The following is a 27,836-nucleotide window of genomic DNA, read 5'->3' as shown; positions in this document are numbered from 1 at the left end:
AGTCCTCGTGCTGTCCATGCGAATATTTCGATATATATTGCCATTATAATATGTCATTGATCAGGGTTTCGATTTAATTTTCTCTTTGTAACCGGGTAATGGTATACAATTGTACATTTATATTTGACTCCCCTGACGAGTTATGTGCATTTCCTGATGTAACTCGGTTACGCATCCCACATACATAAATATCACATTTCGTAATCTAATTCGCAATCTGATTTGCGTATGTAAAGTAAATTGAAATTTTATTAGTCATCATTTACCAAATTGCTCGACGTATATTTTGCTCTTTGTATATCATAAACTGTATAAGTAGGTAGTTAACTGGTGCCAAAATCCATAAAATTAATTGACCAGTTTTATCACTAAACGGTAACCAGAACTTAATCATGTCTTTCAGGTTCTATTTGTTGCCAGTTGAAATTGTCAATTTTTATTAGTATATTTTGAGCTAGGTTTATAGGCGAAGGTTGTTGGTAGGGCAGATGAAGACGAACGTAAATTGGAGATGTCCTTAGAATGGGTTTAGTACGATCTATTCTGAACCGGCTTGCGTGTGTGAAACGATTGATGAAGCAAGAGAAGTGTGTCAGGATCGACGCAAATGGAATTCCGTAGTCTCTGCTTATCCTGGTAGGAAATGGGCATGAGTTTATGTACCTTTTTATGAGTTTTAGCAGGGTTTTTCCATTCAAATAATATCGAAATAGTATAATAATACCTGAACAAATATGTCAATGTCTCAACAATGTATTAAAATACTTTTCGCTCCACAGAAATCGAGCTGGGCACACAATGCGTGGTGGAAATGGAACACCAGCAGACCGTGCTGCAATACCCGCAATCATCACATGATAAAGAAAGGTAAGCATCGTATACTTACGTAACAATTGCTAGTATAACAGGTCATTGTAGCATATCATTCTCCATATATTGAAATTAAAATTCTAAATGAAAGTAGACTTACAAACAAGATTTGTGAAAGGCCTAGGCGTACACTCCGTGATTATATCCAGGATGTTGTGTCGTAAGGCCGAGATTTCCAGACATAATAGTTAAACAATGGGGTTTGGAAATTTAAAAGACCATTCTATGTTACGACTTTAAAGAAACGCCGGGTCGAAGATGCTCTAAACCGGCAAGTATGCATGAAGACTGATGAGAGAGGAAGAAGTCAAAGTGGTGTGTCAGGATTGTAGTAAGTGGAGTTCTGAGGTCTCTGCCTACCCCAACGGGAAGTAGGCGTAATGTTTTGCATGTATAATTTAAATTGAAGCATTTTCCTTTTTCGTAGAAGCTAATTTCTGAAAATAGCTAACGACTAGTTATCAAAAGATTCTGCTTCTCCTAGCGCGAAAGTGTAATCGTAAAGGAGTTTCTTACAAGAGGAAAGCAAGAAAAGGTTTCAGAATTCCACTCCCCCAACTCTGTCTGACGACTCTTTAATATATTGGTTTGAGCAGGAATGAAAAAAAAAACGGCTGGAAACGTAATTTTCTCCTAGAGCGTGGTTGTAGGTCAATTTACCGTTAAAACAGTTTCTTTCCTTTGATCACTGGGAACGGTAATGAGAGAATTTATTTTCCATTCTTGCTTAGATCCCGCTATATCCTTGCCCTTTTTATTCCTTTAATAATAATCCAGTATTTTAGAGTTTGTTTAGGACCCTGACCTAGAATCATCCTTGCACTAGTTTCAAGAGCCAAGCGTAACGAATAGGAAGAATCGAATAGAGGCCGTACTTATAACTGCATACGCATCAAGAAATCACTTCCTACGTATTGTTAGAAGAGCTCTGATGATTCAGTGTATTCAATAATGATTGTTTATTTTTGTGGTTAAATGTAATAAGTTTATTAATCATCGCGCGGGTACTTGATCTATTTTACTAATTGACAGTATCAAACATTTCAATGTGTTCTAATTTCAAAGAGAACCAATCTTCTCGGACAACTAGACAGCAGGGAGAGTGAAAATCCGGGATCTCAGAGCTCTTTTCGAATCACTTGCTTGTTTTGTTTGTTGAATGCAATAAACGATTTTGCTTTTGTAGTTTTCATGATCGTGCTTCTATTGTGATTGTAGTGTTGAGATTATTAATTTGATTCATCCATTGACCTACTTGCGCACCTAACGCTAACGCTGTCATTCTTTAACCAGTTTTATTTCAGTAATGTAATAAACTATCTTGCACTCTATTAAATGATACGTTTTAAGAAACATCACAACTAAATTTTCTTCTGAATTTGTATGGAAATACTGTCCTAGTGACGTCATCAATAAAAACAGTCAACATCGTACTGATTGTTATTTAATTCGTAATTAAAATTCGAAAATAAGTCAAAAAGATAAATGAATTTGATTTTTGGTCATATTAGATTGGCTTCTTATTCTAGATTAGCACAGTTTTATCATTTTGTAATTTATCTTTGACCCAGTAAAATTCCCTATTACGTTAAGTAGTGTTCAGTTTGTCGTCATTAGACTAGTGAGATGTGCAGACTTTCTTTATCCCACCAGCCGAGTACTCATTTATGCAGAGACTCTGACGTGAATCTTAAGACATGTCTATTAAAAAGGAATACCTCGTGTCATGAACGACTTTGTAACGTTAAAACATTGACTTTATGGGTTTTAAGAGCTGCAGCATGAGACGATAATCTGGCGGACCTTACAAAATAATTGTAGCAGCCAGAAATAACTTTAGGATTGTTTAGTAATGGCAGGAAATAAAAATAAATTAACCTTGTATTGCAGCGTTATCGAACGCATTGCCAAATTAACAGCATTAGTGCTTGCAGTTCGGTTGAGGTTGAGATGCTCTGATTGGCGCGTTACCTCGCCGCTGCGCTTGCGCAACCGACTGCGCGCACTCCGAGCAAGAGAAAATTGCTAAACGTGCATTTTTCGTTACAAATATTTACTGCAACTGGAGATATTATTTATGTTATGAAAATAAACGCTGTCACTTCCGTAACTATCTTGATATACATAAGACTAAGAAATAACGTTGACTTTTCCGTATTGAAACAGAGTCAGGAAATCAGAAAAAAAAGAATTTCTTTTTCTGCTAATGAACGGAGAGATAGCTAATGAGGGAATAAAACGCTATATATTTCGTCTATCCTAATTACCTCTAGTTAACTCCATTTAAACACTAGAAAGAGAGGAAATGCTTTGTGTAGTCTCTCTTCCATTAGTCTAAATTGTCGTTTCATCCTGCAATCGTGAACCGAAGGGCCCAGGTTTCGTTTCTTTGTATACTTGAAGACACAATCACAATAACTCCTAAGAATTAATTTAATTATGCTAGCAGCTAGGTTTTCTTGAAGGACGCAATTAATTAAGATGTCATTGTCAGTTAACAAAAATTTCAAAGCTAGCCCAATCTGGTGTTTATCGCGTCTTCGTGGCTTCGTTTTAATTAGAAAGATCTCTGAAGGATAGCTGGGTTGTATCAGGGATAATTTCGGCTTGTTTTCGTCCATTTCTTGTTTTACCAAATACACTACTTAATTAATAAAACATAACAGAAAGGTTAAGACGGCCACATTGAAACAATTCACTTAAGAAAGCAATATTGCCATTTGACAACCTCCGTTCTATTTCTAGACAGAAGCGTCTCCTCATTGGAAGTCGGATTTGGTATAAGCATACTACATGGACATGCTACTTCACTGTAAAAAAACAGATATTTACGTTATTTCCTCAAGATGTTTCCAGAATTATTTTCATCTATTTTGGAAATATATTGGCGATTATTAATTATTGTGAGATTATGAATAAAAGATTATTAATTAATAATCAAGTTCTTTTGAAGGTGCAGAAAAGTGGTTAATACATTTACTTCATAAAATAACTGCCAATTTCAGGAAATAGCTTGGTTAGTTTGCTTTGTTAATTGGACAGGAGTATCTCAATTTCGGAACGCCCCTTGTAGCTACTAACCTTTCGATCGGTTGGTAGGTTGGTACTTAATTAAAACCCCTTGCTATGTAGAGTTTAATTTGGAATTGAAAGTAGATATATATTTAGACGCTATTGCTTATTCAAGACAACAAGGTTGGTTCTATATTTAAACGAAATCCCAGCTGTTCTGTATTGACTTTTATTCATAGTGCTTGTGATAAGATGTGAACTCTATTCAATAATCGACCGTGATGGATGTCTTTGTGTAAGTAGTTCAATTTTCTAGTTCTTTGCACGAATCCTGCCACGCGTTAGCAAGGACCACGTAACCCTGAATGAAATAACCCTGGCCTGAAAGCGATAGCCTAGAACGCCCAGAGCACATATTCAGGGTTTAGTAAAATAAATTACCCCGTTATAATCTACCACTATTTTAACCCTGAAAGGTCGTTATTTACATTTCATTACCGCTTTTGTGTTGCAGACTTGTGGCGAAAAAAGAATAAAAGCCGTGATTTAAGGCTCCGAATAATTTCATTGCTATTGTTCAAAGTTATTAGGTATTTCATTGTATTTACAGTTAAATAATGTATCTACATAGCAATATAGTCCATTGTAATAAGTTTGCTCTGAGTTTCATAATAAAAAATATTGAATCAGTACCTACCTAACTTTCTTTTAGTTTTAATAGTTCCTCAGAACAAAACGTCTTCCAACTGTTTGAGACAGGCACTTCAAAACTGAACAGTTTCTATAGGAAACTAGGAATCCACTGTAACGTACAATACGTTGTTACAACTCCGAAGTGAACGTCTAGTTGGAACTTTCGCCTACACTTCTACAAGTTTGCCTGCACTCCATCTGCATAGTGTTTCCTACGTGAAAACTGCAGTGAAACGATTCTATACATACTTAGCTTGTTCGTACTTTCGTAGCGTTTACTTGCGACATTGGCTGAATGCAACGTCAGCAGCTACCATCTAGTAAAAAAAAACAGAGCTATTTAATGCGCGGCAAATTTTTCTAGGCTAAGGAAAGTAACGTACGTAGAATGAAATATGTGTTGTCTTTGTAAGCAAACATAATCTGTGCTGTCCATGCATTTGCTGTTTAATAGTTAAAAAGGAGGCGTGTGTCGTTTGTCGGAAAGGAGGCGTGTGTCGTTTGTCGGGACACGCGAACCTACTCGTTGTATCGATTGACCCAAATTGGACACAATTTTTCCTTTGCTCATTCATTTATCGAATACTGATGACGATGACTCTTGCTTCTTTATGTATTTTTGTTGTTTATTTAGTGTGATGTTTAAACGCATAATTTCCCCAAATTTTCTACTAAATCATTAGTTTAATGATCCTTTATGAGTCGATATATCGTGGCTGACTTTGCTAACTGACGCATCTGTAATCTTTTTTCTAAATTGATTTGTGTCTTATCAGGGACGATCTTAAGCATATCAGGGACGATATGCTTGAGCGTTTGCTGAAACTATTTAATCCGGAAATAACGGTGCTCAAGTATTTAAATAGACTATGAAGAAGCGTAACTATAAGCTATTGTCCTTCACGGGGGGTACCCATTACTTAAAAACTAACACGTTACTGTATCACTTCCTACGCACTAAGAAACCAATAAGATAAACTATTATTCACATTCGAGGTTGAAATCCACAAAAACAAGTTCGTAAATAAATATGTTTTTGTGATCGTTGCTGCGTGTAACAAATACTACGTGACGAGTACAACGAGAAAAAAATACATTGAATAATAACTAAAATCGTTTGCTTTCTTTGTGTTGTCCAATTGAGTTTCTCAGTATCGCATTTGTGACTCATATTATTGACTTACTATAGGGGCGATGAATAGGATATTAATATTAATACATACTTCAGGTATTGATTCATTGATAATGTTACGTTATCTGACCTTTCATAATCTCTATTTGCACTAGTGAAGTTTAGTATTTTATGACTAATTTCAAAGGTTACTAGTCATTTAGGGATTAGTTTTATTTTTAACTATAAATAAACCAAATCAGTCACTTTCTTATCTGTGTCTTCTAGCCCCGGAAGTAACATCGAAGGTTGGAGTAGGTAAAGGATACTTTTTTCACGGAACTGAGGTTTTATCCGTTACTGTTCATTTGCCGAAAAATACTAATGAATCTGTTAAGCTTACCTCGGGTAATCAAAAGTTTAGATTACAATCTTTTTGTTTGCATTATCTGTGGTGAAAATAAATTTAAAAAAATAGTTTAAATTTTTCTTTTTTTTTTGTAATGGCACTAGTGCCGCTTTGTGCCAATGTAGTTTTTCCTTTTAATACCCGCCTTTAATACCTTTTCTTTTTATTATATTTTGGCAGCCAGCACCTTAAGTACGAAAGAAAAATCGATTATTTGTTTTTTTATTAAAGTGTTCTTATGAACGTCTCAAGAATGGATAAGTATCAAGTAAAGCCGAGAGAGTTTTGATTGAATAAGAACAGTCATACGGTTTCAGGTCGAGGTAATGTACTTCAACGGACTTAAAAGATAGGTTGCATGTGTAAGACATTATAAGTGGTTTATGTATGTTAGATACTTATCTATGTAACGAAAGTAGGTAGTGATAGTCCTACTAATCATTATAAAAGGGACCGTGCTACAGAATACTTATCATCCTCATGCCTTATCCCACTCTAATCCAAAATCTAGAATACTAATGTAATATAAAAATAATCATAGTGTGTACTCTCCGCTATTGTTTTCGACTTCGATAGTTTTTCCCACTTCAAGAATGCATGTGAGAGAATGCAACCTATATTCCCTCTTGTATCTTTTGCCCGCATCTTATGCATTTTTTCCCTCCAGACTTAGCGGGATCTTAGCTCGTGATTTCCCGAGGAGTCTAACAATCTCTTTGTGCACGACCTCATTTTGCGTTGAATACGACTCCCCTAGTCTGTCTGTTGTTACTTAGGAGCAAAGGGGTAGGCCATTCACGTTTATGCTGGTTTAAAAGGAGGTAAAATATGCATAACCTCAAAACGAACTTCGGCGGGTCTTTTGAGTACAAAAATGTTAGTAAAGAATTTTTGATCTAGTCTTCTTATTGTAGTGTATTGGGTAGAAATAAAATAGAATCTCTGTTTTCAATAAGCGTTTTGTAATTTATCCTACATGGAAAACAAACGTAGGTTAGAAAAGAAACCTATTGATTTTTATTAGAATTTATAAAAAAACCCACCAGAATTTGAAAAATATAATTCCGCTGGTGACTACTTACACGAATCACAAAAAACCTCTAATCTGATCAATACTTTACGTACCCAAAAAAAGGCATAAAAAGATATTCCTTTTGGTAGGTAGCTCTAGGTAGGATAATGAGGTGTTTACTAATAATGCGTGAAAAAATAACAGGTTGGTTGTCGTTTAATGAAACAATACTACTTATTAACCCTTGTATGGACGCCAAAGAAGAGAGAAAAAAATACCCTTGTATGGTAAAATAAAAACGGGGTAACTAAGAAGTATTATTCTTTTTAATATGTCGTAAAATATCTTACATACTTACTAGTTAGAACAGAATATTTGGTAAGAAGAGCATCGTGCTTTTCTTTTGAATAAGTCTGCATCAAAATGGTGATAACAATTTGTTGAAGCTGCATTTCCTGGGTCGAGAGAATTGTCCCAATTCGGAACTCCTGCAGTGGGATTAATTAAATAGCAAAAACGTACAGCTAAAAAATACTCGGCGTTCAAAAGTCCGCAGTGAGGGAACGCTAACGAATTACCTTTTTCAAAGAATGCTTTTTGGAATGTAGGTACCTATAATCACAAAATACCGACTGAAGCCATAACCTAAAATTACGTTTCTTACCTTTAGTAAGAGGTAAGAGGATTTCAGTGTTCTCTTCATATAAAGTAATCAATAACGCCAACCTTCAGCCATTTACTAAATCAACATTAAACTATACCTAATTAAGTGGAACCGATAAATTCTATTTTGCCATCAGTCGCTGTCCGCAAAAATTAACCTCATATCCCCGACTTTACCGAAAATACAATTACGTTTATTTTCGTTCGACAGAGCCTAAGAAAACAGGCCTTAATGGCGCAGTAATGATCAAGGAAAATAAGTACCGTGTGCCTGGCAAAGGTTCTCGTTGATATTGTCAATGGAAAAATGAAATTGCTTTTAATATGAATTTCCTGAACGAAAATGATAAATAATTTCAAATAAAAGGCGCGAAAGAAGTTCCATTTCAACAAAATAAACTGCTTACCGCTGTAATTGTTTACTTACTTCGTGTATTACTGGTAGGTAATGTAAAATCTTAGAATAAAGAATAATAAAGGCCAATACACGTGTCATCAGTGAACTAGAGTTAAGTACAAAATGAGGTTACCTTTTGCGATTTATAGTGGGCTAATGAACGACGAACAATTGGAATATCTAACCTATCAGATTATTCGAGTAATCGGTTAAAACAGCCCTTTCCCCTTTTCTAATCTAAAGGGAATTGTGGCAAATGAAGTTTATTGCTGTCTGGTCCAAAATTGTGTTGCGGGATGATAATGGGTAACCGTACCTAAATATATTTTGCTGCTTTCGCAGATTTACTTTAAGTTTATCGTTTGCAATAGCGAATAAATATTGTTGGATTTCGTTTAAAATCGGCTAGATATACTCTAGTCCAGATTCTCTATTTTCCACATTAGACTTTAATCAAGTTTCCCTAAAAAAATCAACATAGGAAACCCTGCTCTAGACAACAAAACTTAAATGTTAGTTTCACTTTGTACGAGAATTCTGCAACTAGGTATGATGCCTCACAAGAACAAGCTGCGAAATTGAAACAATCAGGTTTACAACTAACTGTGTATCTACGTACAGTCTTGCAAATGAAATACTGTTGAATTGTGAGCTAGACGCAGCTGAAACTAATCTAGGAACCCCATAAATCGCCTGCAAACCTAATATCTGACGGGCCTAACCATAATCTTCGGATCCATCTCCCGTTAACTCGACGTTATCGTCAAGTCAGCTACTTAATGCGTCTAAATTGTACTCACGTACACTTTACTATCTCGTAAGTGTAATTAATTCGACTCTAGCTAGCGGGCTCTTGAGCAACTAAATGTGTACTCTACTTTAAATTCAAGTACCTAGTACCGACACGAATTTTGAAGAGAACGCGGCGTTAATTAAATGTGAATGCATAATAAGTTGACAGGGACTCCAGCTGAGATTGTTTGATTTGCATAGTTTTTTTGGAAGATGATAAAGGAAATTCACTTACCTACTGCTTGGCAAAAAAAATAGGGGTTTTATATTGAGTGAGCTTTGTTTCATTGGCAACACTAACACCCGTGAAACTATTTACAGAGATTTTGAATGTTTACCTACCCCTATTTACAGTAACTAATTTTACTGCGCTGTAAATAATGTAGAGGCATAGATATTGACAACAAGCAAGGCTAATATGCGCAACGTGACAAAATTATTGAATTCAATAAATTTTGTCGAAATCGATAAGTTTGTTTTTCCCTAACATGCGTGGCACGTATTTTGCTTGTATTTTGACAGAACGACATGTCTTATGTATTTGAGTTGACAAACCTATAAGCACCAATCGATAAAATGACCGTGACAAAATTTTATCACGTTACGCTTGTTGGCCCTAAAGGCCCCATTTTTATTGTGTGACTTTTCTGGTTACTAGTAAATACGGTTTCAGTTCAGTGTTCTTTAACTATAAGCCACGTCTGTAGTTCATTTTTTAAAGGAACTTCATTACTTAGTTAAACATTCCGTGTCAGGTTATCGATCTGTGCTGTTGATGGTACCCTTGTCACGCGACGGTAGACGCATGTAATTTAAATTCTATCTATAGGGTTGGTGGTTGAAGGCAACTTTGAGTCTCACTTTTACCTATTGCCCTTGCCACAAATGCCAAATAGGCAGGTGGTAAATTTTCGTGAAGTTCTGCTAAAGCCCGTGATTTATTGCCACAACTATTAACCATTCTATTTAGCATTGGTTATTTTCATAGTTCATTGCTCCTTTTGTATATTAAAGAAAAAGGCGCCGAATGACAACTTGACCTCAAACTTTAGCGTTTTTTGTGAGGAAATTATTAAGTTTCTTTAATTCTATGTAATAATGGGTATGCCAACTTACCTACTTATAATAAACGTATAAAGAGAAAACGTTATGAATTAGTTTTGTCATAGAATATATTATAATACTACATATATAACGGACACTCTCCGCTCCGCACCAATACGAGGTAAGAACAAGCTTGATTTAAGTACCTCACCTCTATAAAGAAGAAGATGTTGAGAAGTAAGCGGCGTGCGAGGAATGTCGTTCTCGCCCGCACGCATGGAGTTAGGCGCGTAAAAACGACCTGCCTGTGTATCTGTATTCAAAATAATTACTTTATGTAGGTACCTACCTGAACTCTAGAATTTAAACATAAGACGTTGCTTAACCTTTAAGTTTAGTTTTTACCTACCCGTCACATTTATTTCGCTAAATCTTGAAATCACAATAGATTACCTACATTGATTCCAGCCTATATTGAATTTATTTAATGATTCATCAAGGTCCCGCTTGGCAGAATAATCAATATAAGACACGGGATAGACTATAGATCCATTATAGATTAGATTATTAAGTAAGTAGTCTGGCTTCGTTTAGAAGTTAAATAATGATGTAGGTATTAGTACCTACTTATGTTATGTTTAAGTCACATATATCTAATAATAGTTTCGGGCATATTTGTCTGACAAGTCATCGTTCCACTGACACAAATTATAGTTAGGAGTCTCCCAAGACTGTAATATAGAAACGTATGGAGACATGTCCCTTGAATCCTCATCAACCTGAGTGCCGGTCCAATATTGCAAGCAGTAGGCACCGTCGTTTCTCTTTATGACAAGTCTAGGGAATCCCTAGCTTTATACGTCCATACATCCTCAGTGAAATACATCGTCCTCACTCAAAAACATAGAGAAAAGGTTGGTTAGTTATAATTAGACCGGAGACTGTATTATAAATTGATATTGCCAAACTTTAAAAATACAGAATAAGTGTCAAAGGGTCAATAACCTTCGTTCTTTCTTTTTTTTTAAAAGTTGCCACAAAAAAGCACATAAAGTTATCTTGAGATTTTTGTGCACATTCACATTTCTTTTGCGATCTATTGTAGGTTTAGAATATTATCCTGCATTTTTCAATTATTCGTAGCTTCCAAATATTTACTACTATAGTGTTTTCAAGTGAACTATCTGTCTACCTTTCATCTAATGTGCCGTTATTTACTTTTCCGTCAAGAAAATGAGTAAACCGTACATAATTGTTGAACAGTAAGTGTTTAATGCGTTAATGACAGCTATTATTGTTAACAGTAGGTGTTGTTGAACAATGAGTGCAGCGGTAGATCATATGCCGCTAGATCACACGCACGGCCTACCGTGTACCTACACTATTGTGATCTGATGCAGATCGTTTATGATAGAATCTATCTTACAGCGCTAATGAAAACATTAATAAAACAACGGAGGGGGGGGGGGGGGGGGGGATTAAAGGCCACATCAAAGCAATTCATCTAAAAAAGCAGCTACCTATTTGACATTTGTTTGCATTGCGCACTTACTTTTATATACGCAAATGTCAAACTGCAATGTTGCTTTTTTAGATGAATTGCTTCGATGTTTCGATGTTAAGTAGTGATTCGCTCATTCATTGTTCATTCACAACAAGAACTGGGGAGCTACTACATGCGCGTTTCTTTCGTTTTTTTACTTTTCATTTAAAAATTGACTTTTATTTTTATATAACAAAAGAACCAGTTCTTTTACGTTATGTTAAAACTCTTTGTAACAACGACAAGCTGCAGGTGCCATTTTATTTTTAGCATCAAATTTGCATTCAGCTCTTCATTCATTGGGTCGCGTCGCAGCTCAGTGAAGCAAGCATTTCATTCAGATCGTTGACAATCAAAATGCTAGTCATTGAGTTCATCTCTAATCCCTCGGTTATACGCCGGTGCATCCCAATGGCTGTTCATTCATGTTTCCTTTGCCAGAGTTTGTTGCTCTTTATTACTTCTTTTTACTGGGAAAAAATAGGTAGGTATTGTACATTTTGACCTTTGATAGACTGGAATGGAAAATGCTACAACACCGACAAGAGCGTGGCTCTTAAATTGATGATGATGATTGTACATTTTAAAAAGTTGCCACAGGCAACATGTTAGGTATGTCATGGTTAATATAAAGGCTTTCGTATTAATAAAATATTGCTTATTAGCTGTCATGGCATGAGTTAATTACGCTACGAAATGTTATTTTGACGACTTACACCCATCATTAGTTCCAAGTCTAGCGCCACAGCAATAAAAGTAGCGTTACATAACAAAGAATACGACTAGTCTTACCTCGACCATAGAATAAGAAATAATACTACGCACATAATACTATGGTATAAAGTCTTAAACTCTCCTTACCTTTAATCACGGGCTTTCACGGGAATATCGACTATTTTGCATTTTATCTACTTTTAATAGTTTGTTTGCACTCTGATTTGGATTAAAATAATTTGGCAAGATTACTTATGCTTTCTGGCAAGTACTTAAAGAAGAACCACGAAGGAAGTCTCGCAGATTTATAATGAAACTAATTGATTGACAAGTCATAAGTATAGATTCTGCGACAGCGTCGTAGCCGCGGGACTTTTATGGCGCAAGGTCTTAGACGCTTCATTCCTCTTAATAGTTTTCAGCACCATAGATTATAAAATCGATTATTTTTCTTTAATGTTTATTGGTTTAGCAAAAGTACCTTTATGGAAACTTTTTAATAGTAAGTAGGTGATTATTCGTGTTTATTGTACCTACCTATGCACTTTTGTTGTATTATTTTATGATACTAACACGACGTTTTACTAAACTTAGTGCATTATTATTTGTGTGAAGGTCTGGCCAGTTTCCTATATCCTGTTGACTCACTCACTCGTTATAATTCTCTACGATATTGTATTTTTATTTCGAGCTTCCGATATGCTGGGTATCCTTCGTATGATGCGGCTTTGTAATAATAATCAGCTTTATTATTATTGTTGGATATTATTTATACGAAAACAGTGTTGGTTTGCTATGTTTTCCGACGGAAATTTCCTTTCACACTTTTTTTTTGTAGGCTAAGATCATAAGACCTTGCTGCCAAATCTTCTGTCCTTTTTGCACTTATGAAAGAATAAAAAAGCGTAAAGTAGGTACCTATTTATAAAGAATTGCAATCGATAGTCGATGAATTCTTCAAAGTTGCGCTAGAAGCGTAATCATTGTTAGATACACCCCTCCACTTGAGTCGTTCTGTGATGTGTGAACATTATGTATATGAAAGTGTTTGTGTAAAAGAAGTTTGTTTACACGCCTTCACGATTCACGCCTGTCCTGATGTTATTTTTATCTTGAAAATGTAAACGCAGTGTTCTTTAAATTCGTAGTATAGTTTTTAGCAGGTCTTGATACCGGGGCATTTTGAGCTTAATTTCATTTCTTTCTAGCCAGTGTGGGATTGTAAAATATTGTGTAATAAAAAAAAAAAAACTTGTATTTATTGAGTCTCGAGATATCGCTTTTTAATAGCCAATTATTAGTCATAAAAATATCGTTTAATAGGACTAAAAATATTTTTTGTTGACACTTTTGATTGTTCGCAAAATGTATGACAGATGTAAAAAGTCGCATTTTCTTTACAAGGCTCTTGAAATACCTACTACTATATTTAGTTGTAGTAGCGGTAGGTAAACTAATACATACACTAATCGAGTAATCCGAGTAGGTAGTAAGTTACTAAGCTAACAATAATAACTTAGAACTAATAAACGTGAACTAACTTTCATGAGGAGTGGATAACTTTATAGCTCAGAATCTGTCGGAGCCAACGTTACGTTACACAATATACTATTCATACGTATCTACATGTAAGTAGGTTACATAATCTCACTGTTTCCCACTGGGGTAAGCAGAGACCATGGGCTCTCGCTTGCTTCGATCCTGATACATTTCTCTTGCTTCCTCCACATCCATTAATCGTATCAGACACGCGCATAGGCTCAGTACACCTTAGTAAACTTACTACGTAAGGGTGTAAAAATATTTGATATTTTAAAATTGGAATCCTGCAGACATTCTAATTTTATTCTAAGTTATACCCGTCATCAATCAATCAATAATACTTTATTGCACAACGACATATACAAAGGACATAAACATACGAATAAAAACATAAGCACAATAGGCCTCACCATTCATTCCGTCATTTTGTCATCCTCCGAAAAGGAAAGTTTTTATTACACCCAGGCACAATTACATCTTCCACCCATTATTATTCAAATCAAAATAAAGAGAAGCAATATATGTAGCAACGTAATTCTATACATAAAATATGATCGAAATATCAAGCAACAATTATTTTTATATATGATTTTGCCATTATATTGTATATTTGATTAATTATGTACACGAGTAATGAGAAAATAGGTAATTATCACGTTAAAGCTGTACAAAGCCATCTACATTGTTTTTGGTGAACTGGAAAGTCCCTCATTGTACCCGAATAGTACCTATTTGGAGTACAGATGTTGAAAATAAAATGTCATAATCCAAAATAAAGACGTGGAGTAAAGGTCTCTTTGTAACCAGGCCAAATAATTAAAAAAAAAATGTCATAAGCATGAGAAGCAATCTCATTCGATCGAAGGGATGTCACACTGCTGGTATAAAGTTTTCTATTACAAAAGGATACCGGTCGTTTCTCTGCGATACAAATGGATCTCGTATTTATTTACGCCGCGTTTACCTACTTTGAACCGCGCCTCGATATGAAATGAGCTGCCCTCATCGATCGTGCTTATGCTAAACATATTGAAAACGAGTAGTCCCTTCGTCTTCGGAACAGGCAATTTAACATTTCGCTCATGAATATACGGCTGATTTGAGAGGCCATCTGTCTTTGTACCTCACGAAAGGCGGTAAAACTATCAATAAACCGTAGGGGCTAGAGGAAAAATTGGGATTATCGCGGATTGATTGGTAGGGTCAAGAAATAACATTTAGTTTGGATATGAAGATAAATTCATCATCATCAATTTAAGAGCCACGCTCTTGTCGGTGTAGCATTTTCCATTCCAGTCTATCAAAGGCCAATTCCTTGACTTCCCTATAAGACACGACGTTAACCTAAAGTAAAGAACTAATGTAAAGAACTTTAAGTATCTAGGCAGCATAATAACGAATGACTCAAGATGTACTTTAGACGTTAAAACCAGAATAGCAATGGCAAAACAAGCTTTCCATAACAAAGGGTGCATATTCAAGGCTAGGATTGCCAAATCTATCAGAAAAAGATGTGTCAAAACCTTCGTATGGAGTATAGCCCTCTATGGATGTGAAACTTGGACACTGACACAGAAGGACAGAGAGAGACTCGAGGCCTTTGAAATGTGGTGTTGGAGGAGGATAGAAAGAATAAGTTGGACAGAGTAAGAGTAAGGGAAAAGAGACAAATACTGAGAATTATTGAGGACAGAAGAGGCAAGATGATTGGACACCTAATAAGACACGACGAATTCATTAAAAACATCATAGAAGGAAAGCTAGAAGGAAAGAGAGGAAGGGGAAGACCAAGAAGAGCTTACATGGAACAGATTAAAGAAGATAAATTAGTTTTCCTAAATGTATGAATGTGGTAGTGATGTTTAGAGTCTAATCATTAGATTTCAGTGGCAAAGATTACGAGTTTCATGACACAAAACCTATTAGGTAGCTCGCACTTTATTAATAGGCTAGTTTCCAACTAGTCAAATCAGTTACTTTTTATTTTACTATACGTCAAAACACGAGATTACTATGCTTATGAAAAAGCAACCTGTGACGTCATAGAAAAACGTGACAAAATGTCGCACTCATTATTACATGTTTCTTTATTAAAATTCATAAAAAGTTAAATAGAATAAAGAAAACGTTTCTTGTCGTTCACTTTTAGATTTGTCTCTATTTGGTAATCAGAATTTCATAATTTATCTTTGACATAGGAAACTTGCAAAAAGCATTTTTACTCGCTAAATAAAATAATAGGTATAATAAAATCTGTATCGTAAACTTAGGTACTGACTGATGCGTAAATTGTAATCGCTATCTTTAAATATCTAATTATCTACCTTTTTTTAAAAATAAAAGGAAAATATATATTTTTCATAGCAGGCGAAGAGTGGGTGTTGATAAACCCTTTGCCTACGGCTACGGGGATACAGGCGCGATGCTATGTTATGTTGTTAAAAAAAATCATAAGAAACATTTGATATTGAAGCTATTTTTGTACAAAAACTCATTAGGCTTACTTAGTAGTTTACTTACTTAACCTTAGTTTTTAACAACATTTTGTTAATTTTTCCGAAATACGGCCGACTAAAAACATTAAATATCAAGTTTATCACTTAAATTGTCAGTATTAAAACCCGGTTTTTGGGCGAAAGAAACATCTGTCCCGTGGGGGATTGCTTGACGTTGATGGAAAGTCCCGGTTAGGGAGACGTGTACTCCCGCTAAATGTCTTCTGCATCTGACATCTGCATCTGAGTGTTGAATGTTTTATGTCACGTGCAGTGACGTGCTGTAAAAATTCTTTAATAGTAAGGACACTGGCTGCTTCTCTTTTTTAAAAAGTACTCTGGTCTTATCTGCTTAAAGGTTAGGTAATAACCTTTTTACATAAGTTTGTTTTGTTTTTAGTTCTTTGATAGCTTTTAATTTTAAATTGAAATTATGTAATTGGCATTTTTTATATCTTACAATATGGGTACCTACCCGAAATAAGCCATTATTAAAAAAAAAAAAAACCTACCCGAAATAAATGCATTTTTCTACTCCTCTACTTTAATCTGGCATTTAAATAACCAAAAAGTCTAATATAAGTACATACATAATTAAACTCTTTGAAAAAGTGTACGCTCTATGGCCTATAAAAGCATTGTTTACAAAGTGTAACTGTACTATAATGTCGCCAAAAAAGCATTGTTGTTGTTTTTTTTTTTTTTGACCTGGAAACTGGCACCTTTACTTTGTTTGGTGCCATAGATATACTATAAAAAAAAGTATACATTTGCCGCCATTTTCCCGCGCGTTGGAAAATAAATTGGAAAATTTTTGTGTTTCGTTTCAAAACACTAAAAAGTATAAAATAAAAAGGAAAAATGGATGAAGAACTATTGATTACCATATCACACAATACCATTCAAAATTTACATCTTCATTTTTATAAATAAAATTTTTCTTTGTATAATTTTTATTTCATTTAAAATTACGTCGTCGTAGAAAAAGTATTGTATGCAACGTTGTATAACTAGGTCAAAAAATGCTCGTGGCGTCTCTTATTGCGATGTTCGCCAAGGCTCACATCGCAACTCACGCCACTCGCATTTTTTGACCCTTCTTATACAACTGTTGCATAAAATACTATTTATTTTTATTTTTTTACATCTTTTTACTGCCGGGAATATTTCCAAGGTGGGAAAATGGCCACATCGAAGCAATTCATCTAAAAAAAAAACAATATTACTTTTTGACATTTGTTTGCATTGCGCACTTACTTTTATATGCGCAAATGTCAAATTGCAATATTACTTTCCTGGTCACACGCAAGAGAACTCAGTGGCGGATCTGTTTATTTAATGCAACTCTAAAGTGAAAGAGCTGTTTAATCTTTTGAACGGAGATCCGTTGTCCGTTTGAAATCTTATTCCACTAAGAATTTTATAGTTCATAGTTCTCTTATAATGATTAGTAGAACTCTAAGTTCTTTACGTTACATGTAGAAGATGATAATCCTAGAACAGCAGAACTTTATTTTATATGACTTATTGTAGATTTGCCGCAGATGATATTAACTACTTGGCCGGACATATGGGGAGCGCTGAGGGCTCTCACCCGATAGCATTGCGCCTGTTTCCCCGAAGTAGTGGGCAAACGTGTATAGTATGCACACCCACTCCTCGTCAGCCATGTTTAAGTCCCATGTAATGGGCCGAGCCTATTGTCATTAACCGAACACAAATCCTGGATATAACGTCATGTTAATGAGGGACTTAACAGGCTACGTTCCTCAAAAACAATATAGATGGCGCTGTACAGATTTTTCTTCGTTTAACGTTTTAATTTCATGGATAAAAGACATCATTTATCTTTATTTTTGGGTATAAATGATGGCCCTTTTTATTACACCCAGGCAAAATTACATCTTCTACCCATTATTATTCTACATTGTTTTAAGTTTACGCGGTTATTATCATAATTAAAACACATAATAACGGGTTCTTACCGCGTTTAAATGGGGATATGAGACTCCCGAACGCGGTAAGAACCCGTTATTATGTGTTTCATTATTATTCTGATCAAAATAAAGAGAAGCGATATAGGTGGCAACATAATTATATACTAAACGTGATCCAAATATCAAGCAACAATTATTTTTATATATTATGCTTCTGCCATTACATTGTATTTTGAAATAATTATGTACTTACTCGAGTAATGAGAAAATAGGTTATTATGACGTTAGAGCTGTTCAACGCCATCTATATTGTTTTTGGTGAACGTAGCCTGGAAAGGTTCTCATTAATTATGATTCATACGTGAACTCAAACTTGTAAAGTCGAATTCAGTGGTTTAAAACCCGAGCCGGGGTTCGAACCTATGACAATACGAAGAGACATTCCTAGCGTTGTGAAATAGAAGAATGAAGACAGACGCAAAAGTAAATATATTTTATTTCTTCGTACTATAAGACGGTCACATAATAGACTTTCGAAGACAAATCATTATGAGAACAAAAAAGCCGAAAATAGGGGAAAATATTACGTCGCGATGTTACGTGTTAAGAATACTTACTTATAGAAGGAAACAAAAAAGAAATATTATGACGAAAACATTGGAGAGCTCTCTCTATTAGCATTATGTAAGGTCAAGGCGATTCTTACGTTTTTATTTGCATAAACAACGTATTTATGTAACAATCCGGTTTTTGTGCGGAAGTTTTCAAGTACAGGTGCGGTGAATGGCTATTTTCAATTGCCTACTTATTTATATCAGTCAATCTAGTTACGCTGCAATTTCTGTTACTTACGCGCATGCGTAGCCGTAACGTTTTTGTTGTAAAATAAACAACTGCCTACCTAAGTTTACAAAAATAGATACACAAATGGCATTCATCGATACAAATATCTTGCCAATGTCGTTGCCAAAACTCATTTACCTTCTTAAAAAACTTTTCAATTGTATTTACCTACATATTTGTGCTTTTAGATAAAGTCGTTATTTTAGTTTTTATGTTGGCTCGACACATTTTTTTTTTTTTTTTTTTTTTGGTCAAATCAGTTACTTTTTACTAAACGTCAAAACACGAATTTTTTTTTTTTTTTTTTTTTTTACGTGACTTATTGTAGATTTGCCGCAGATGGCATTAACTACTTGGCCGGACAAATGGGGAGCGCTGAAGGCTCTCACCCGTACAACGTTTAAGACAACAGGCCTGAGGGTGCCCAGTTGGGCGCGAACCTCGGCTCAGGGCGTCGTCTGAGAGGAAAAATATTTGAAAGAATTAATCGACCCTAGTGGGTCGATAGCGATAAGCGCTGAATGAGGGAAATCGTCGACCACGCCGGCGGGGTCGGTATCGGGGTCCTGAAGTGTTTGGTGTCGCGAGCTGATTGGCTGCCTCTATGGCTAGAGTAATCGGGTCGTCGGGATCGTATATTACGTCCTTCGGACGCCGATACTTTTCAGTACCGTCCCTAAGCGGGATGTATTCGGAAGCCGCAACTACCAGGGGATTTGGGTGGTGCGGAGCAGAATCGAAAAAACGTTTGGAAGCTAATTTGAGCCATTGGGCAATGGTTGGCAGACCTAGGTCAATGTGCAGATTTTCATTGCGAAGGAACCACGGAGCTCCCGTGGCTTTCCGCATGAAACGATTTTGTATTACCTGTAGACGGTGGATTTGAGAGGGACTCGCATGAGCGAAAACTACCCCTGCATAGGTCATGATCGGACGGATGCAAGTCGTGTAGATTTTCACCTTATTCCTAAGGGACAATTTACTTCGCTTGTTAAGAAGACAGTGAAGACGGCCCATTACAAACGCGGCGCGATCGCGCACACGTTTGATATGGGCCTTGAAAGTAAGACGTCTATCTAAGACTACGCCGAGATATTTGACTTGCTCCTCCCAAGGGATCGGCTTGCCAAACATCTTAATGATTTTAAGTTGACGGCGTGACCGTGGCGTGTTATAATAGCCCTTTGAAAAGTACACCGCTGCACTTTTCTCCGGGTTTACCTCGATTCTCCATTTGCGAAACCACTTGCCCAAGGCATTGGCCGCGCGTTGGAGGATTCCGGTCATCATAACTCGACCACGGCACGAAGAATAGATGGCTGTATCATCCGCAAATAAAGCTAATTCGGTATTAGGGGATTTGGGAATGTCACTAGTATACAATGAAAATAGTAAAGGGGAGAGGACGGAGCCTTGTGGGACTCCGGCATGTATCGGGTGCGGTGACGAGAGCGTCCCTTCTACGCGGTAGCGAAAGGTTCGATTTGAGAGGAAGTCTCGTATGATGTGCACGAGACGGTCTGGCACTCCCAGTGAATAAAGCTTGTAGATCAAGCCGTTGTGCCAGACTTTGTCGAACGCTTTCGCCACATCGAAGAAGAGCGCTCCCGTAGCGACAGGTTTTTTTAAGTTTAATCTACTGGAGATATGTTCAACAATACGGTGCACTTGTTGAACGCAGGAGTGTTTGGTTCTAAAACCAAACTGCTCTGGTGGAATAAGACTATTGGATTCGGCGTAGTCCCGTAATCTAGCAAATATGAGCCGCTCATAAATCTTCCCCATGGTATTGAGGAGACTTATAGGGCGGTAACTGGAAGGTTCGTTTTTAGGTTTCCCAGGCTTTGGTATACCAATTACAATTGCTTCTTTCCACTGCTGTGGAAAGACGCAGTTGCTCATGGCGACGTTGAATATTGCCGTTAGTAAGCAGATGAGGGGAGCACCGAAGTTTTTAAGGACACGATTCGTGATACCGTCTGAGCCAGGGGCTTTTCGGGTATGAAATCTTTTGATGATACCTAGTACCTCTTCCTCAGTAACCTGTGGAAGAGGAGGATCGGTGGGAGGTACAGAAGCCCTACGCTGAACTTCAGAGTTCACCGTCGAGAGGTGCCTACGATCGATAGGGAGAGTACTGGGCGAACATTGGGCTTCGAGACTGTCGGCAAGGCATTCGGCTTTTTCGTCATCGTCAAAAGCGGGGGTTGGTTAGGCCTATTGAGAGGAGGAGTAGGAACAACCGTATCCTTTTGAAGAGACCTAGACAGCTGCCAGATGGCCTGGTGGTGGGGCTCAATGCCGCTCAAAAGATTATCCCACCGATTCTGTCGCATGTCATTAATACGTTTTCTTACAGTATGCTGCAAGAGACGCAAATGACGGCGACATTCCTCGGTGCGATTGGAATCATATGCGCGGGTGGCTGCGTTTTTCTCCGTTAGCAGATCACGGATATCGGTAGGCAGTTTCCAGCGATGGTCTTCCATCTCCGGAACCTGTTTTGAACTTTCATTCAAAACCGACCTCACGTGATCCGTGAGGGAGTTAATAGCTGTCGAGGCCTCCTCTAAGGAGGCTATTTCTACTGGGATACTATCTAAGTATACTGAACTAGAAGACTGGAGGCCTTCGGCCACCTTCTCCCAGTCCAGTACTGTCTTAGGGGTTGCTGGATTATCAGGGGCGTCTAAACGGGAGCCTAGTTTTAATATAACAGGTCGGTGGTCGGATTGTAACTCGTGTAGTACTTCTATAGAACATAAACGTAAGTTTATGTTCTTTAGAAGCGCCAAGTCGAGTATTTCTGGTCTGTGGTTCAAGTCAGGGGGATATCTAGTGGGCTGCAATGGTGTTATTATATCATAATAGAGGGGCTCGGCTAGAGTTTCTAATACCCTGCCTCTTGTGTTTGTTGTTAAGCAACTCCAAGAAAGATGTTTAGCGTTAAGATCGCCAGCAATTATGACTGAATTACTGAGATTAAAGAGGGCTTCGAGGTCACTTCTAAGTAACCTCTTAGAGTTATTAGGAGATAGATAAGCCGACACTAGTGTGATTGGCTGATGTCCTGTCATGCCCACTCGACAGATCGAAGCCTCAATGTCAGTGAGGGCAGGCGGGTCTATAGGTATACAGTGAAGTGACTTTCTATAATAAATGAGAGTGCCCCCTTTGGGCGCAAAGATCCTGTCGTTTCGCACTAAATTATAATTCGCCATCTTGGGGTCGCGATTAGAGGGTTTGAGGAAAGATTCCTGCACTAATAAAATATCTACCTGATGATGTTTTACAAACTCGTGAATCTCTGCACGTTGACCTAAGATGCCATCAGCATTGAAAAAACCTATTGTAAGGGAACGCGGTTTGACTCTACTTTTATTCGTACAATCCATTATTAGGCTTTAAATTGGGACAGGGAGTCTAATAAACTGTCAAGTTGACTAAGGGCCGACTTAAAGAGAATACTAAATTCCCTAAACTGGTTGACAGGAAACGCAGAGGCCTGAGGGGCCATCGCAGGAACCGGATGAGGCGCAAGAGTGGCTGCAGGAATACCTAAGTTGCTACTAGGTTGGGCGCGGAGCGGATTTGTGGGTCGGACGATTGCCGGGGGACGAATCCATGCGGATGGACGCTGTGGCGCGAGTTTGGTTTGCGTGAGTGGCAGAGCCGGGAAATCGCGAGTAGAGTGCGAGGAAGGGGCCATATGGGCCTTAGTGGGACCGGGTTGGGAAGCTGCAGCGCGGGCTGCCCTTCGTTGAGCTACCTTATGGTGGGTGCGTGGAGCCTTGGTGCATCCGCGATAGTTCGCAGGATGACCTTGCTGACCACACAGCACACAGCTAGGGGGTTCCACCTCGTTTTTGCCTCTAAGGCAATCCGAGGTAGCGTGATCACCTAGGCACTTTACGCACCTAGGCTTGGCATGACAATGCCTACTAGAATGCCCGTAAAGTTGGCATCTATGACATTGCGTTGGGGGGCCTCCCTTATGGGGAGTTTCAACTTTAAGGCCAGATAGACCGCAACAAGTCTTCAGGTTGAAGATCTTCTTGCCCTCATCCGTCCTTTCTAATATAACGGTGACCATGTCGTACGGGACTTGGCCACGACCGCGGTGCATACGGTGCACCTCGAGAGCCGGAAAACCGTTTTTAATAAGGTCCTCCTTAACAAGAGTGGTTTCCCACTCCTTAGGGATTCCCTTTAGAATAATACGGAGGATACGTTCCTCCGGGAGGGCGTAGGTATGGAATTGTATTCCTCTACCTTTCAGAATCGAAGTGAGCTTTCTATGCTCAGAAGATGACGGGACCTGGATTTTGATCCCATCTTGGGTCGTGCGGGCGCTGGTGATTACGATGTTCTCCTCTTTCGCCCGAAGGGAGACTTCATTCCACCTATTTTTGTCCCTCATGTACAAGGGCGGAGGGGTGGGACCTTTTTGTACTTCAGTGACAGCCTTAGAAGGGCTGGAAGGGACCTTACGGACCTCGGGGATGGAAGAGGGGATCGACGTTCCCGAGGACGTTTTCTGAACCTTAGCAGGCTCAGATTCACGGTGACGGCGGGCTCGTTTTCCCTTACGGCCCTCCACGAGCGTGAATATGTCCTCCGAAGAGGACGACTCCACACACTCCGACGACGAATCGGACTCGGCAACGTCCATACGAACATCGCACGATACCTCATCGTCACCGGCGAGGAGGGAAGCAGGGGAAGGAGATGACGCGCGCGATTGGGACAAAGCAAGAGACGCGGTGGGGCGGGCAGGGCCGGGAAACGACGCGAAGGACGCGGTGGGGCAGGGGGTCGCGGGGAGACTGGGTGACGAAGCGCGGTCGGCACGAGGGCTATCAACGCGGGGCGCGGAAGGCAAAGTTAACGCCGCAACTTGCGGTACTAAACGGCATATCTCAGCGTAAAGCGCGCTGCTTTTATCCGCTAGGATATGCGTCAAAATGAGTTTACCGATTTCGGCCCACAGCTCGGAGCTGTCGGCCATTTTTAAGGGACGGCCAATCTGCTATAGAATAATTACTACCGCTTCGCAAAAGCGTTCCTCAGAGAATAAGCGGCGCAAGAAACTCTGAGGCGATCGCTCGCTAACTTTCGCAACTCGAGTGGGATTGCTCGAGGGTGTGTGAGAGTGAGTTTTGCCTCTTTGGTTGGGGTTAACAAAGAGGATGTGTGCTTATGGTGTGCCCTAAGCTGGTATCCCTTTGCCGATCTTATTGTGCAAGAGGGTTCCTATGCTCTAAGTGCGGAGGGTTTTTACACCCCGAAACACGAAGAGAAAAGAATAAGGGGTAGAGATTGGTCACTCTACCCCGGGTGACAGCTAGAGTCGACTAGGGTAGACCCCAAGGCCGGTGGTTCTAGCCCCGTCCGGGTAATATGCCTGCCTCAAAGTGAGGCAAGCGGACGCCCCAGGGCCACGTCCCACTCAGCTTAGTTAACACCGCAAGGTATCCACTGAGGACCACGAAACTGTGGTTTTAAATTAAGATCGATGCAACTGTAAAATAACAGTCGTTATTTTAACCTTGAAACTTAGATAAGCCAGCAAGTTCTGAGAAGAACTATTGTTGGCTCAATGTATGGCGGCAGGGTCACGCCAGCAGGTAGCCGGCAGACAATGGCGGCACGGGGCGCGGGGCGCGCGGCGGGGTGCTGCGGGGCGCAGCGCGGGGAGCTGCGGGGCGCAGCTCGGGACCTCTGAACAAACGACCGTTCGGGACGGCCGCTCGACGCAGAGTGTCAAAACACGAAATTGCTACGGAATTTGTATGAAAAAGCACACTGTGACGTCATAGAAAAAGGTGATAACATGTCGGACTTATTATTGCGTTTTCTTGATTATAATTCGTAAATAAGTTAAATAGAAAAAAAAGAAAAAGTTTTACATTAGTTTTAGATCTGTCTGTATTTAGTAATTAGAATTTTAAAATTAATCTTGAACCTAGTACGCGACCCATTTGCGACCTTTCGACGTATGGAGACATTAGTCAACGGCAAAGTCAAAGCCCCGGAAACCTCAGTACGTGAGTTGGACTAGCACTTGATCGGCTGTTTTATCATGATGGCAATACAATGAGGAATACTATACCTACAATGTGGGCGAACGTTATCGTACAGAATTGGCTATACGAGCCATCATATAGCACGTTAGAGAGCAGACATCCCAAGCTCTTGAACGATGAGGGAAGTCTTGGAGATTGAGTCCACCAGTTTCTATCGGTGGACGGTCACGAGTACTAATATGTATATACTTTGCGACTCTGTCACATTAACTTTTTTGACAAATTAAACCGTAAGTCTCATTAAATGTCAAATATGATAGTGCGACAGGGTTTTAAAGTGGGAACATGATATTGCTCATGACTGTACCTAGTTGAAATCGACTGTGAAGTATTACTATCATCACAATGAAGAATACAACATTACAAACTAAGCTTTTCCATCGAAAAACGACCTCTGTGGTTCAGTGATAGAGCGTATATTTCTTCAATACTTGTTTATTAAAACGTTTTATTAATTTATTACATTTTCCATTTAAAAACAACCGACCGCCATTTCCCTGTCATTCCGCAATCCTCTGTTCTCTCTCGCTCACTCCTCGCTCTCTCTTTCACACACCTTTACGTTACGTTTCATTCAGCCTACTATTCGTATACATAATATCACTTTGTGATCCCTAGTTTGGTAAGAACTTTACGGGCTGATCACCCGATTGTCCGAAAGTAAGGTGGTCCGTTTTGCAAGGCACATTAAATCGTTGGTCCCGGTTACTACTTACTGATGTAAGTACGCGTCGCGCAGAACAGGAATAGTTCCAGTAGAGGGCAGAGAATGACTCTGTCCCCCCTGGGGCCGGCTAACACTAATAGACAGCAGATGATCCTGAGCGTAGACCGTCGACATAGACTAAACAGTCGTCGAAAATCAACAAGTTAGATTTAGTTATCTCTATAATTGGCGGGTGAATATTAATGTCTATACAGCCGCAGCAGACCTCGGCGTTATCAGGGCGGAAAGGACAGCCTTGTTGCTAGTAAAACAGATTTATGGCGGCCTTATGATGCGAACAATCGGTCCCTTAAAATAGTCAAATTTCCTTGTTTTAAACTCTATTATATGTTCAGCCCTATTGGGTCAAGTTGATTAAGGCAAAGGAATTTATTTTAATTTGATTGATCAACTTGGTCCGCCATTCGTTGATTGAAAGGGCGCTCGTGTTTGTGCTCTAACAGTTACCTTTAACAATTGTTGTACGTAAAATAGTTGTGTGTAAATCGTACATTTATATATTATTTATTAGCGACCCGCCGGGTGCAATAAATAAATAATAAAATAAATCTTTATTTTCTCTTCACAAAGGTAACTCAAATTATGTAATCTTAACTAGGGTAATGATACATACTATAGTGCCTTTGTGAGAGACTGGTGTCGATACTAGGTGTGACCCTGTGTGACAGATCACCAGGCGCCCAACCTCTTTCGGAACTCCTAGTTCCTAGTAACTCTCCTAGTTTCCTAGCAATGATGAGGAAAAAAAATTAAATTATTTACGACATCACATTTAAAACCTCAAAAATAACAGTGTTTCTCCACTATTTAATGGATGTTATTATACATACAAACCTTCCTTTTAAATCACTCTATCTATTAAAAAGAACCGCATCAAAATACTAAGACTTACGGTTTCATTTGTCAAAAAGTTAATATGACATGGTTACAAAGTATATACATATTAGTGCTCGTGACCGTACCAGTGTTGTGACGTTCATTAACATACTTAGTGATGTATCAGCAGGGATTAGGTCGATCGATTCTGTTCTGTTTAACACAGATATATTTTATGGCGCTTACCTATTTCCCGCGTCACTTCCCACGTCAAAAGTAAACTTGCGTTACGTTTTGTCATGAACTTAACATACCTTTCTGAATAACGACAGTTATCCGAGAAGTTGACCGATAAGATTTATTATTAATCGTGTTGTTGACTGACCTTTGAAGTAGGAGTACATTCAGAACCGCCGCTTATCTGTTCAGGGGTCTGTGAACTGATATCAAAAGATTAGGGAAGCTAGAGATGCGAGGGTAGAGCGAAGTCGGTTACCTATTTTTAGTTTTTTTTGCAACACAAAGTCGCTTTGGCGCTTAATCCTTTATCCGCTGAAAGCCTGAACATGTTTCTAGACATACAACACATGAAATACGTATCTAGTGTTGGATTTTCACTTTATGTGATCGATGGGGTTAAAAAAGCTACATTATTGAAGCAATTCTTCTAAAAAAAAGCAATATTGCTATGTGATATTTGTTAACATTGCACACTTACTTTTATATGTGCAAATGTCAAATTGCAATAAGTATTTGTTTTTTTAGATTAATTGCTTTGATGTGGCCTTTTTAAACCATCAGACCATATGAGCAGGTGATCAACCATGGTGTTGTCAATTTAGCCCGAGTCCTAAGATGGATATGGTAATCCTTATGGTGACACGTTATATATAAGACCTCCATCACAGTTTCTCACACACTTTCGAAATGATATAATCAAGCTGAAAAACTACTTTTTTCTTATTTATCTTATCCATTAAAACTACTTATTCTACGATAACTGTATTCCCATCGGCAAGTCTAATATCAATAATGTAAGTGATAAGCTAAGTGGTAGGTATATAAAAATAAAAAAGTAATTTAAAAAATTGGGCCGTGTACTAGGTTCAAGATAAATTATGAAATTCTGA

At 38.3% G+C, this 27,836-nt stretch overlaps 1 protein-coding gene across 3 annotated transcripts in view; it reads left to right on the top strand.

The window, feature by feature from the left end:
* LOC126377996 (kinesin-like protein KIF13B) overlaps nt 1-27,836 on the top strand; it is a 194,392-nt gene that overhangs the window by 4,615 nt on the left and 161,941 nt on the right. For all 3 annotated transcript variants that reach the window (XM_050026024.1, XM_050026031.1, XM_050026018.1), the window contains exon 2: nt 780-867. In XM_050026024.1, coding sequence (XP_049881981.1) covers nt 780-867 — 88 coding nt within the window. The remainder of the gene's footprint in view (nt 1-779; nt 868-27,836) is intronic.

The sequence above is a fragment of the Pectinophora gossypiella genome, chromosome 2, assembly GCF_024362695.1.
Source record: "Pectinophora gossypiella chromosome 2, ilPecGoss1.1, whole genome shotgun sequence".
In the NCBI taxonomy this organism is placed as follows: Eukaryota; Metazoa; Arthropoda; class Insecta; order Lepidoptera; family Gelechiidae; genus Pectinophora; species Pectinophora gossypiella.
This window is presented reverse-complemented; position numbering and strand designations above follow the sequence as displayed.